This window comes from Lissotriton vulgaris, chromosome 7 (assembly GCF_964263255.1).
Source record: "Lissotriton vulgaris chromosome 7, aLisVul1.2, whole genome shotgun sequence".
NCBI classification, from domain to species: Eukaryota; Metazoa; Chordata; class Amphibia; order Caudata; family Salamandridae; genus Lissotriton; species Lissotriton vulgaris.
In genome coordinates, this window is record NC_141695.1 from 1,503,707,140 (window position 1) to 1,503,719,836 (window position 12,697).

The 12,697-nt window shown below is 50.6% G+C and overlaps 1 protein-coding gene across 1 annotated transcript in view; it reads left to right on the top strand.

Annotated features, from left to right (window-relative positions):
• PHF20 (PHD finger protein 20) overlaps positions 1-12,697 on the top strand; it is a 1,006,161-nt gene that overhangs the window by 448,381 nt on the left and 545,083 nt on the right. The window contains exon 10 of the mRNA XM_086932347.1: positions 3,700-3,912. Coding sequence (XP_086788473.1) covers positions 3,700-3,912 — 213 coding nt within the window. The remainder of the gene's footprint in view (positions 1-3,699; positions 3,913-12,697) is intronic.

Below are 12,697 nucleotides of genomic sequence, written 5' to 3' on the forward strand. Positions count from 1 at the left end.
GAGGAGTCCCCTTACAGGACATTTGCCAGGCAGCCACGTGGGCCTCGCTGCACACGTTCGCTAGACACTACTGCCTGGACAGTCAAGTCCGGAGGGATGGCTTCTTTGGCCGTTCTGTCCTCCAGGACTTTCTGGTGTGATTATTGGTTCGCAGACCCACCACCGGGGTTGGTATTGCTGGGGTATCTATTCTAAGGTAAGGAATCTATCACTAACTTGTCTCTTTCAGATGCACAAGTTACTACTTGTGTAACGATATATCTGTAAGAGACATTAGTTAGTGATAGATTCCTTACCTACCCACCCATCCTCCCCGTTCTGCAAACCGACATCTAGTGGTAAGGTCATCCCCTTTCAGGGCCCTAGTTTCATGGCACCAGTGTTGGTTCTATCATGACTCTGCATATCTGGCGCGTAAAAGCTGTGTATCAGAACTGACGTCAGCGCGCATGGGCGGCATCTAAGTACTCCGACGTCATTCCGGCGCTAACGACGCCGACGACGGACGCGGAGCCACAGACGACGCCTACCGACGCGCAGGGGTATTGCTACGCAAAGGTTTCCGGATCCAGTCTGGCGCCTGGGGATATTCTAAGGTAAGGAATCTATCACTAACTAATGTCTCTCACAGATATATCGTTACCCAAGTAGTAACTTGTGCGTTCAGCCCCTACCTTCATTCGTGGACATTGACCGGCGACAGCTGACAGCCTTTGACCTTCCTCCCGAAGTCTGTAATGTCATCTTTGGCAGCCAGGCTTCCCTTCACTAATACGGTATTCGCCTCTCGATGGACAAGTTTGTGGCATGATGCACAGCGGAGGCAGTGGATCCCCTCTCCGCCCCTCTTTCTGGGGTTCTTTTCTTCCTTCTTTCTTTGGCCCAGCAGGGCTCTGCTCTGGGCACTCAAAGGCTATCTGGCGGCTATCTCTGCTTTTCTTGTTCAAGTCCTCTATTGTTAACAAGTTCTTTTAGGGCATTATTCATCTCCGTCCTCCATCTTCTTTCATAATGCCTCAGTGGGACTTGAATCTTGTCTTGACTAATCTTATGTGTGCCTCTATAAAACTGTCCTCTCAGGCTCCTTACTCTGAAGACAGCCTTTCTTGTTGCCATAACCTCTGCTTGCAGAGTGAGTGAGTTTCAGGCTTTCTTCTAAGCCCCCTTTTTTCTCTGTGCATCTGGACAAAGAGGTGCTTCGAACAAGACCCTTGTTCCTTCCTAAAGTGGTTACACCTTTTCACATTAGACAAACCATTACGTTGCCCACCTTTTGCCCACCTCCCCACCTCCCCACCTTTCCAAGGAGGAGGAGAAGAGACTTCACTTTCTGGACCCTAAACGTATGCTGTCCTTCTACTGTGACCGCACTAAGATTTCCGGATGGACGGTCAACTTTACGTTTGCTATGTGGGTGCCAAGAAAGGGTGAGCTGTGCAAAGCGTACCGTCTCCAGATGGGTTGTCCTTTGTTTAAATATTTGTTACACTTTAGCGAAGAAGGAACCCCCAGTGGGGCTCTGGGCTCATTCCACTAGAGCTACAGCAGCAACTAATGCTTTGTCACGTGGAGTCACACTTAATGACCTCTGCCAGGCAGAAACATGGGCATCTATGCACACTTTTACCAGACATTACTGCCTAGATAGTCCAGGTCCTAGTTGTGGCGTGCCAGTAGTTTGTCGTGAATGGATCTGCGCTTATAGAGTGGAAAGTCTTGTCAAAACTGACGTCGGCACACAGGGTCGCCGTCTAAGTAGACACTGCTACATCATCCTGCCGACCATCACACCGACGACAGTCGCAAAGTCGACCGACAACACTTACTGACGCGCAGAGGGACGCTAAGAGAAACAAATCTCCAAGTCCAGTCTGACGCCTCGGGTAATTATAAGTTAAGGAATCTATAACTAACCTTTCTCTCTTGCAGATAAATCATTACCAACGGTAAGTAACTTGTTCTTAGCGAGTTGGTCACAGTCAAGCTGGGTCAGACAGAGTGTGGTAAAACTGTAGAAACTGCACTTAATTTTTAGTACATTTTATAGAACATTTGATGCTTGCTGAGCTTTGAGAACCTCAGTAGGCAGGTATGATGAAATTAAGTATAAGATAGGGGATTAGACTGTATTTAAGAAATTAAAGCAAGTATACTAGATTTAAGAAATCTGACAAGTCTATAACTAAATATTCTTTCCAACTAGTGACATTTTCTTAATTCTTCTTCTTTCAAACACCAGAAGTACTTGCACTTCAAGGTGCTTTAACAATGCCTACAGTGGCTCTTATCGGTAGCAAGTGTCTGCACAAATATCTGCCACCGCTGACAGCTCATTTAAGGGAAGGACACTGTTTTCCTCATCCAGGGAGATTGTCTGACCTTGCCTCTCTTACACTACTGCTAAAATAGATGTTTACAACTGTGGTAACCCTTTTATCCAGTATGGGACTGTTGATGAACCTAAACATTCTCTCAATAAGACCACTGCCAATTGCAGTGTCTCCATTAGACATTAATATTTATATATTTAGATTGCTTTCCATCGACCTCTGGACTCAGTGATTTGTGGGTGAGGGTACATACAAAGTAGCATGTTAGAAGCCTGCTGTAGGATCAATTAGAGGATTAGGTATGGCTATGGCTATGTTGTGCCGAGTACGCCTACCAACTAAAATATCCCATTACAATGATGGAGCCATAACACTGGGTACAAGCTTACTGGAATGTGTTGAAGGTTTGATTATCAAAAATGAATGGAGAGTAGGTGGATCTTTAAAGATTTCCTGAGCTTGACAAAGTTGTTTCTTTCGTCAAATGTGGTGGTAGAGAATTCCATTAAGAATCCTGAACCTGTAAAGATTGACAGACAAATATTTTGGAAAGCTCTTTCCCAAATCAATTAACAGTTGTCATAATGCCTTTGTTCTTGGCTATTTCTCCTCTTGATTACGGATTTTACACTGGGAAGGTTGACCTATTTCGGAGGCGCACAACACAAAATGGTCTACAGGTTTGAAGGAAGCAGTGGAACGAATAATGCCCGTTCTTAGATATTGTAATACACTGGTGACAGACACTTCTCAGTCTTAAGGAATTACCTCCCTTTCCATCCTCCAAACCTACAGTTTGAGTGAAGACAGACACCTGATTATCAGGTTGAGTTAATCTGCACGCACAGGCCACAAAAGAACTGAGACTGAAAGAAAAGTAGCTTTTCACTAACAATATGGAACTGAGCGCATTTAATTTAGCTCTGATAGCCGATTTGCTACCGGTCCAGTGGGGACGAGTCTTAAGGCTTGCCGGTGCTATGACTTTTCTGCATTTGATAGAAAAGTTGAGCAAGATCATTCAGTCTGTTCAAGAAAGCACTGTTGGTATAAGAGATATGACTTCAGTAAACACACCATAAGTGTTCTCAGGGGTATGGCGGGAGAATTGCACTCAGTATCCAGTTAGCCAATATATGTGGTTATAAGCAAAATCATAAGCGGACTCTAGCAGCTGCATTCTTTGTCTCAATTTATATTGGTACCTACTGTTTTATTGATTTTTTTTTTGCTGAGTTTCTTCTATGGCACCGGTAATTTGGCTGCAAGCATAGTCACATTATCATTTGTTTAAAGTTAATAACTGTCTTTAATGTTTTAAATCAAATGCACAATTAACATTGTGGATGATTTGTTATCTATTTTTCAGGAAAACATGTTGAAACTGTACTTGATATTCAAACCAAGGAAACATTGATTGGTTCTTCAGGCAACATTAAGAGAAAACAGAAACCACTGAGATCAACTAGACGATCTTCAAATAGTATGCAAGAGATACTTGATGAAATCCATTTGACACCAGGTTCCACAGTGATTCATCCTTTGAATGATCAGCCTTTGAGTCTAAAGCAACCACCTCAAGGTGAGAATTGCTGCTGTGTGCCAAAGTTACAGCTAAAAGAGATCGTTTGTATTACTTGTCTTCATTTCTACCTATTTTCTGGTTTACTTCTTTAGCATTCAGCAACATACTCTTAATTGTTGTCTTCGTTCTCTGGTCAAAACCAGATATTATTTTCAATCTTGTGATAAAGATGAAAGGCAGTAACCTTCTTTCTGATAAACTTTTAACCGGATATACCTCACCCTAGAATATTCCCCAGACATCAGACTGGAGTCCGAAAATCATGAGTAGTAACTCTTGGCAGTCTTTGGCATTGTTTGGCTTTGCGTCTGCTTTGAAAGTGAGGTTGTAGTGCCTATATAGGGGCCACACCTACGCACTGACATTTCCTGTGTTCCTTGCCAACAGTGTGAGTCCGAAGAGCTACCGTAGTCACCTTTTAATACTTTTTTTTTGTCACCTTTTGTCGTCATTTTTGGGCTTTGCTTCCAGTGCAAATAGGGCATTAGGTTCCCCTGCTAAATCCTATAGGTTTTATCTTTGTGGAAATTGTTACAGGCAAATTTCTGTGTCCGGCTCTATCTGGCTTGTCTCTGGTGCTTGGGTTTGGGCCACAGCACCAAGGTCTGCGTCAAGTACAAATCGCTGCACCCAAAGGTAATTTGTGAGCGATGAAGGTCCTGGCGGTGGGGCGGGCTAAGGCTCTGTGCTGCTCCAAGTCTAATTCCTGTGGATGATCACTGGGCTGCCCCTGGAGCCGTTCATGTCAACGATAGTCTTGCCACTCCAAGACCTCCTTGTCAAAGTTGTGTATGTCAAAAAAGCCCAAGAAGAATTTGTCGAAATCCTCTTTTGCTTCATCTTCTTTATATCATGTTTCCAGGTCCGGTTTTCCACCTGTGGAGCGGGCGTAAGGGCCATCTCCGCGCTACCTATAGTTTCCAGGTGCCGGAGTGACGCCTTCCTTACTTAATTTTGTTAAGCCATGTTTGGAACATCGACACCCTCTGAAGCTCATTGAGACCTCATGTAGCTGGCAGGTTCCCCTGTTGGGTCACAGTCAACTGGTTCGGTCTTGACACAGTTGGGTCCTCAGGAGCTGCATCTGAATCCGGACCAGCGCCGTCACGGGTAATACCACCCACCTGAGCTACGTGCCTCACAGCACTATCCCCTGGCACCGCTCAACAGTGAGCTGATTATCATCCCCATAGCCGACGCACTAGACGATGCTGGTGCAGTTTAGGCCTCCCCATCCCCTGGAATTTTCCACTGATCCCTACCATTCTGAAGGAGGTGATGAGGTGTATGATAACTGGCATGAGGAGTTTGCTGATGCCAGTCACCTCAATACCTCCCCAGACTCAAGCATGTTTTCCCCTCCGGGCCAGGTTTTGGAAGAGAGTGCATCCTTTTCAACCATGATGTGTATGGTGGTGGTGGTCCTCTCTTTCTAGCTGCATTCTTGACATAGGTTCCCCAATCTGGAGTGGGCTCATCTGAACACATGCTCCCCTTTAATAAAGCCCTCACCGATGTGCTTCTGGGGGCAGGGCAAAACCTTGAACAGTGGCTCCTGTGCACTGTTTGATTGCTCATTGGCACTGTTACGCACCGGGAAAGCCAGCTTTCTTTTCCCAGCGCCCCTCCCCTTGGAGCCTGGTGGTGTAGGCATCAACGGCGAAGGTCCACCCAAGTGTGCTCCCTACCACAGTATCAGATATGGAATACAAGAGGCTGGACACCTTTTGTCAGCACATTTTTACATACTCCAGCCTTGCCCTGTGGTGGATGAACACTGCATGCTTCTTGGGCTAATATTCCCATATTATGTGGGATTTGGTAGGGAAGGACTTGCCATCCTCAACCAAGCTCTGTTGGACGACAGGGATGCACAGAAGTTCGCCATCTGGTTTGGATTGGACACCACAGGCTCACCGGGTAGAGCCGTGGCTTCTACCCTGGCACTGTTGCATGTTTTGTTAGGGTCCACTGGGTATTCAGCGAATGTACAGATTTATTAATTGACATGCCCTTTGATGGCTTCCACCTATTTGATGATAAGGTTGATGTGGCTTTCAGCACTTTCACAAGAGCAGGGTCACTGCCAGATCCCTTGGCCTCTACTGTCTTGACTAGTCTGCAACACCAGTCCTTTCACACCTACTGCGGACACAGAAAGGGACATTTTTGGTGACCATAGTACTAGCCATATCAAGTCCAGCAGTGTGCCCACCCTTTTGAGGGTGGGTTATTGGAACCCAGAAAGAATGTGTGAACCAGTTCCACCGTACTTACCAGTTTCCTGTCCTCCTCGCTGCCACAGCCTCAAAACTAATTTTGCATGTCCTCCATCCAGCGCAGCCATCTCGTTTGCTATAGAATCATACACCAGCTGCCCCAGTGGCCGGTGATCACATCGGACAAATGCTTTAGTCAATCAAGAAGGGGTGCACCCTACCATTTTTTGGAAACACTCCCCCCCCCCCCCCCCCCCCCCCCCGATTTCCCCCCACCTCCCCTCCCACCATGCCAGTAACGGCTGATCGTGGACGATCTCGTCTTGCTTAGTCAGGAAGTGCAAACTCTATTGGCCAAAGGAGCCATCAAGAAGGTGCCCGCACCAGAGGAAGGGCCTGGTGGTTATTTTTAATACTTTTTGGTACCAAAGGAAGGAGGTCTCCACTATGTAACAGACTTGAACACATCCACCACTTCCGGAAAAAAGAGCAATTCAAGTTGCTCACACTGGCTCAGGTACTTTCTGCCATGTAGACTAGATGCTAGTGATGGACTTGCAGGACACGTGTTTTCACATTCCAGCCGTCCGGCACACAGGCATTGCCAGTAGTTCGCCAGTAGTTCATGAGTCATGAGCTTTTTCAATTCAGCGTGCTCCCCTTTGGTTTCACCAGGGCTCCCTGGGTGTTCACAAAAGTGATGGCAGTGTTTGCAGCTCATTTGCAGAGGTTAGCTTTGCCAGTCTTCCCCCACCTTGACAACTGGCTGAGGATGGGCATGCCCCAGGTAGTCGTCTCCCACCTCCAGCCAATGGTAGCCCTTATGCATTCAACTTGTCAAAGTCACATACAACTCCTTATCCGACCCTTCCTTTCATCAGACCCATTCTGGGCACACTGCAGTTCTACGCCTATCCTCCGGAGTGGTGAGTCCGGGATGCTCAGGTAATGATTCCAATGTTTTTGTCTCTATCATGGATTTTGGTGAGACGGACATCCAAGGATCTGCACTCAAATGGATCTGCTCCATCCTCATGAGAAGAACCCAAAGGGTCAGATTACCTCTCAATGTCAGAGACCAAGAACCTGATCTGTGGAGTACCTCAGAAATCATCTGTGAGCTCCACTTGGTTCAACATCTACATGAAACCACTAGCCAACATCATCCGAGCTCAAGACATTACCATCCTCTCCTATGCTGACGACACCCAACTCATCCTTTCCCCGACGGGCAAGACAACAACCACCAGAACCAACTTCACCACCTACATGACCATGATAGCAGAGTGGATGAGAACCAGCTGCTTGAAGTTCAATTCAGACAAGGTGGAAGTACTGGTATTCAGAAATGAGACTTCCCCATGGGACTTCACCTGGTGGCTGTCAGAGCTAGGACCAACACCCACAGACCACAAAAATGTTGGGATCACCCAAAAGAAGCTCAACATGACTGCACAAGTCAAAGCACTGAGCACCTCCTGCTTCCACATCCTACACATGCTACGAAAGATCTTCAACTGGGTACTGCAGAACACCAGAAGGACTGTCAAGCAAGCACTCAACACAAGCAGGCTCCACAATGGCAACCCACGCTATGCCAGAATCTCTAAGCAACTCTTACACAGACTTCAGACCATCCAGAATGTCACTGCATGACTCGTACTTACCTCCCACTCAACACCCACATCTCACAGCACCTCAAGGAAGTACACTGGATCCCAATTCACTTGCGCAGCCAATTGAAATTTCTCATGCACACTTACAAAGCCTTTCACAACACTGGACCTGCTTACCTGAACAGCTGCATCCATTTTCACCAGTTTGCCACATATCTATGCTCTGCCTCTGCCACCGGCATTCACAAAAGTAGAGCAGGACATCGCTCATTTTCCCATATCGTACCCAACACATGGAACGACCTCCCTCAACACATCAGAGCATCCTTGAGTTCCAAAAGAGGCAGAAGATCTGGCTCTTCAAGTAACTCTGCGGAACAACACACCTGCTCAAGGGCCTAGATACCCTCATGGGTGATTAGTAGGCTATACAAATTGTCATTTCCTAACATAACTGACTCTGAGGCTCATGGGTGTCAAAGTCTCCTGCATCCTACTGGTATAGCATGCCCACTGGCATGTGTGGGCTCTGCAGTGAGACCTGAACTCCCAGTGAGTGCAACAATCGGAGAATCTTTCGGACTTTGTTCATATATCTGAGGGAACTGCAAATGATCTGCAGTGGCAGATCGCTCTCCCTTCCCCACCCAGAGCTTACAGAGGTGACAGATGCATCACTCCTGGGTTGGGAGAGGGGGGGAGATCAGAGGACTCCGGTCTCCGATAGAGTCCCAGCCCCACATCAATCTTCTGAAGCTGAGGGCGATTTGCTTGGCATTGCAGGCTTCCTTCCATCGATCCCAGGAAGGCTGGTACAGGTGTTCAAGGACAACATCACCACCATGTTGCTTTGCAGCATACATGGCAGGGTGGGGTTGTGGACCCAGTGCCAGGTTGCTCTGCGCCTCTGGACTTGGCTGGAACAAGATCTTTTCAGGTCTACCGGGGTCTTTGAAAGCCATGGCAGACAAACTCAGCCATCGATGCCTCTGAAATCACAAATGGTGTTTACATCCAGAGTTGGTGCAAAGTCTCTTCTGAGATTGGGGAGAACCTTGGTTAGATATATACACCTCAGCAGAGAATGTGTAATGACTCCACTTTCGCTCATTGGAGTTTTTAAAGTGGTTCTCGCTCAGAGACCAATTTCATCTTGGGTAGAATTTGGGGCTCCTGTTTGCCTTTCTACCCACTCTACTTCTACCTCAGTTCTCATGAAGATCAAGACTGATGAGACCCAAGTCTGCCTAGTGGCTCTGGATTGGGCACAGAGTAGGTTATTCCGAACTGCATGAGCATCTGTCCTCTAATCAGGCTGCCCATTCGGGCGGATCTTCTGTCGCAACAGGGCAAGGCCCTGCATCCAAAAATGTGCACACTCCACCTTCATGCATTGAAATTGATGGCGACAGTTGTGGGTTTTTGATCTTCCTTCTGGTGTTAGCGATGTTATTGGGGCAGTGAGGTATCCTTCCACTATAACTGTCTACACCTACCGTTGGGATACATTTACGGTTTGGTATCTCTCACACCATTTAGACCCCCATTCTGCACCTCTTGTTAAGGTTTTGTTTGTTCTTTCTTTAGCCCAGCAAGGCCTTGCTCTGGGTACTATTAAAGGTTGTCAGCCATCTCTCCTTTCTTGTGACTGCCGGACCAACTCTCCCTATTTAAGTCACCCAGTGACACTGTTTTTAATAGGTTTGCAGCAATTGTTTCCACCTATTCCCTTTGTGATGCCCCAATGGGACCTCAATCTGGTCCGTGCATAGCTGCCCTCTGCGGGTTTTGACTCTAAAAACAGTGTTTGTGGTGGCCATTCCATCGGCCAGGAGGGTCAGTGAACTTCAGGGCTTGTCTGTCCAGGTTACATAGACCAAATTTTTCCTTGACAAACTAGTTCTTCGAACGCTTGCTTCTTTTCTTCCGAAGGTGGTCAACCTGTTTTACACTGGCCAGACCATTACTCTGTTGGCCTTCTACGCTCAACCGTCAAAGGAGGAGGACAGACTCCATCGTTTGGACCAAAAAAAGCATTGTCATTTTATATTAATTGCACCAACAATCACCGGGTGGACGATCCGCTCTTCATTGGGTTCACTGAAGCAAAGGTGGGAAAGAAATTAACAATTGGTAGATGGGTAGTGCTCTGCAAAAAAATCTGTTAATCATTGGTGAAAATGCAACCCCCTGAGAGCTTGCTGTCTTACTCTACCAGGGCTAGGCTGTGGGGGAGAAGGGTTTAATGCAGAGAGGAGAAGGGTTCAATGCAGAGGAGAAGTGTTGAATGCAGAGAGAAGGGTTGAATGCAGAGAGGAGAAGGGTTGAATGCAGAGAGAAGTGTTGAATGAAGAGCGGAGAAGGGTTCAAGGCAGAGAGGAGAAGGGTGCATGGCGGAGGGGGAGAAGGGTGCATGGCGGAGGGGGAGAAGGGTGCATGGCGGAGGGGGAGAAGGGTGCATGGCGGAGGGGGAGAAGGGTGCAAGGCGGAGGGGAGAAGGGTGAAGGGTGCAAGGCGGAGGGGAGAAGGGTGAAGGGTGCAAGGCGGAGGGGAGAAGGGTGAAGGGTGCAAGGCGGAGGGGTGAAGGGTGCAAGGCGTAGGGGGAGGCGGGGGGAGAGGGGTGCAAGGCGGAGGGGTGAAGGGTGTAAGGCGTATGGGGAGAAGGGTGCGAGGCGTAGGGGGAGGCGGAGGGGAGAAGGGTGCAAGGCGGAGGGGAGAAGGGTGCAAGGCGAAGGTGGAGAAGGATGAAAGGGGGAGGCGGAGGGGTGAAGGGTGCAAGGCGGAGGGGGAGAAGGGTGAAGGGTGCAAGGCGAAGGAGGAGAAGGGTGCGAGGCATAGGGGGAGGTGAAGGGGGTAAGGGTGCAAGGCGGAGGGGAGAAGGGTGAAGGGTACAAGGCGGAGGGGAGAAGGGGAGAAGGGTGCAAGGCAGAGGGGAGAAGGGTGCAAGGCAGAGGGGAGAAGGGTGAGGGGTGCAAGGCGGAGGGTGAGAAGGTTGAAGGGTGCAAGGGGGAGGGGGAGAAGGGTGCAAGTAGGAGGGGGAGAAGGGAGAAGGGTGCAAGGCGGAGGGGAGAAGGGTGCAAGGCAGAGGGGAGAAGGGTGCAAGGCAGAGGGGGGGGAAAGGTGAAGGGTGCAAGACGGAGGGGGAGAAGGGTGAAGGGTGCAAGGCGGAGGGGAGAAGGGTGCAAGGTGGAGGGGTGAAGGGTGCAAGGCGGAGGGAAGAAGGGTGAAGGGTGCAAGGCGGAGGGGGAGGAGGGTGCAAGGCGGAGGGGGAGGCGGAGGGGAGAAGGGTGCAAGGCGGAGGGGAGAAGGGTGCAAGGCGGAGGGGAGAAGGGTGCAAGGCGGAGGGGGAGGAGGGTGCAAGGCGGAGGGGGAGGCGGAGGGGAGAAGGGTGCAAGGCGGAGGGGAGAAGGGTGCAAGGCGGAGGGGAGAAGGGTGCAAGGCGGAGGGGAGAAGGGTGCAAGGCAGAGGGGAGAAGGGTGCAAGGCAGAGGGGAGAAGGGTGCAAGGCAGAGGGGAGAAGGGTGCAAGGCAGAGGGGATAAGGGTGCAAGGCAGAGGGGAGAAGGGTGCAAGGCGGAGGGGAGAAGGGTGCAAGGCGGAGGGGAGAAGGGTGCAAGGCGGAGGGGAGAAGGGTGCAAGGCGGAGGGGAGAAAGGGTGCAAGGCGGAGGGGAGAAAGGGTGCAAGGCGGAGGGGAGAAGGGTGCAAGGCGGAGGGGAGAAGGGTGCAAGGCGGAGGGGAGAAGGGTGCAAGGCAGAGAGGAGAAGGGTGCAAGGCAGAGGGGGAGAAGGGTGCAAGGCAGAGGGGGAGAAGGGTGCAAGGCAGAGGGGGAGAAGGGTGCAAGGCAGAGGGGGAGAAGGGTGCAAGGCAGAGGGGGAGAATGGTGCAAGGCAGAGGGGAGAATGGTGCAAGGCAGAGGGGAGAATGGTGCAAGGCAGAGGGGAGAATGGTGCAAGGCAGAGGGGAGAATGGTGCAAGGCAGAGGGGAGAATGGTGCAAGGCAGAGGGGAGAATGGTGCAAGGCAGAGGGGAGAATGGTGCAAGGCAGAGGGGAGAATGGTGCAAGGCAGAGGGGAGAATGGTGCAAGGCGGAGGGGAGAATGGTGCAAGGCGGAGGGGAGAAGGGTGCAAGGCGGAGGGGAGAAGGGTGCAAGGCGGAGGGGAGAAGGGTGCAAGGCAGAGGGGGAGAAGGGTGCAAGGCAGAGGGGGAGAATGGTGCAAGGCAGAGGGGAGAATGGTGCAAGGCAGAGGGGAGAATGGTGCAAGGCAGAGGGGAGAATGGTGCAAGGCAGAGGGGAGAATGGTGCAAGGCAGAGGGGAGAATGGTGCAAGGCAGAGGGGAGAATGGTGCAAGGCAGAGGGGAGAATGGTGCAAGGCAGAGGGGAGAATGGTGCAAGGCAGAGGGGAGAATGGTGCAAGGCGGAGGGGAGAAGGGTGCAAGGCGGAGGGGAGAAGGGTGCAAGGCGGAGGGGAGAAGGGTGCAAGGCGGAGGGGAGAAGGGTGCAAGGCAGAGGGGTGAAGGGTGCAAGGCGGAGGGGGAGAAGGGTGAAGGGTGCAAGGCGGAGGGGGAGAAGGGTGCGAGGCGTAGGGGGAGGTAGAGGGGAGAAGGGTGCAAGGCAGAGGGGAGAAGGGTGAAGGGTGCAAGGCAGAGGGGAGAAGGGTGAAGGGTGCAAGGCGGAGGGGGAGAAGGGTGAAGGGTGCAAGGCGGAGGGGGAGAAGGGTGCGAGGCGGAGGGGGAGAAGGGTGCGAGGCGTAGGGGGAGAAGGGTGCGAGGCGTAGGGGGAGGTAGAGGGGAGAATGGTGCAAGGCAGAGGGGAGAAGGGTGAAGGGTGCAAGGCGGAGGGGGAGAAGGGTGAAGGGTGCAAGGCAGAGGGGGAGAAGGGTGAAGGGTGCAAGGCGGAGGGGGAGAAGGGTGAAGGGTGCAAGGCTGAGGGGGAGAAGGGTGCGAGG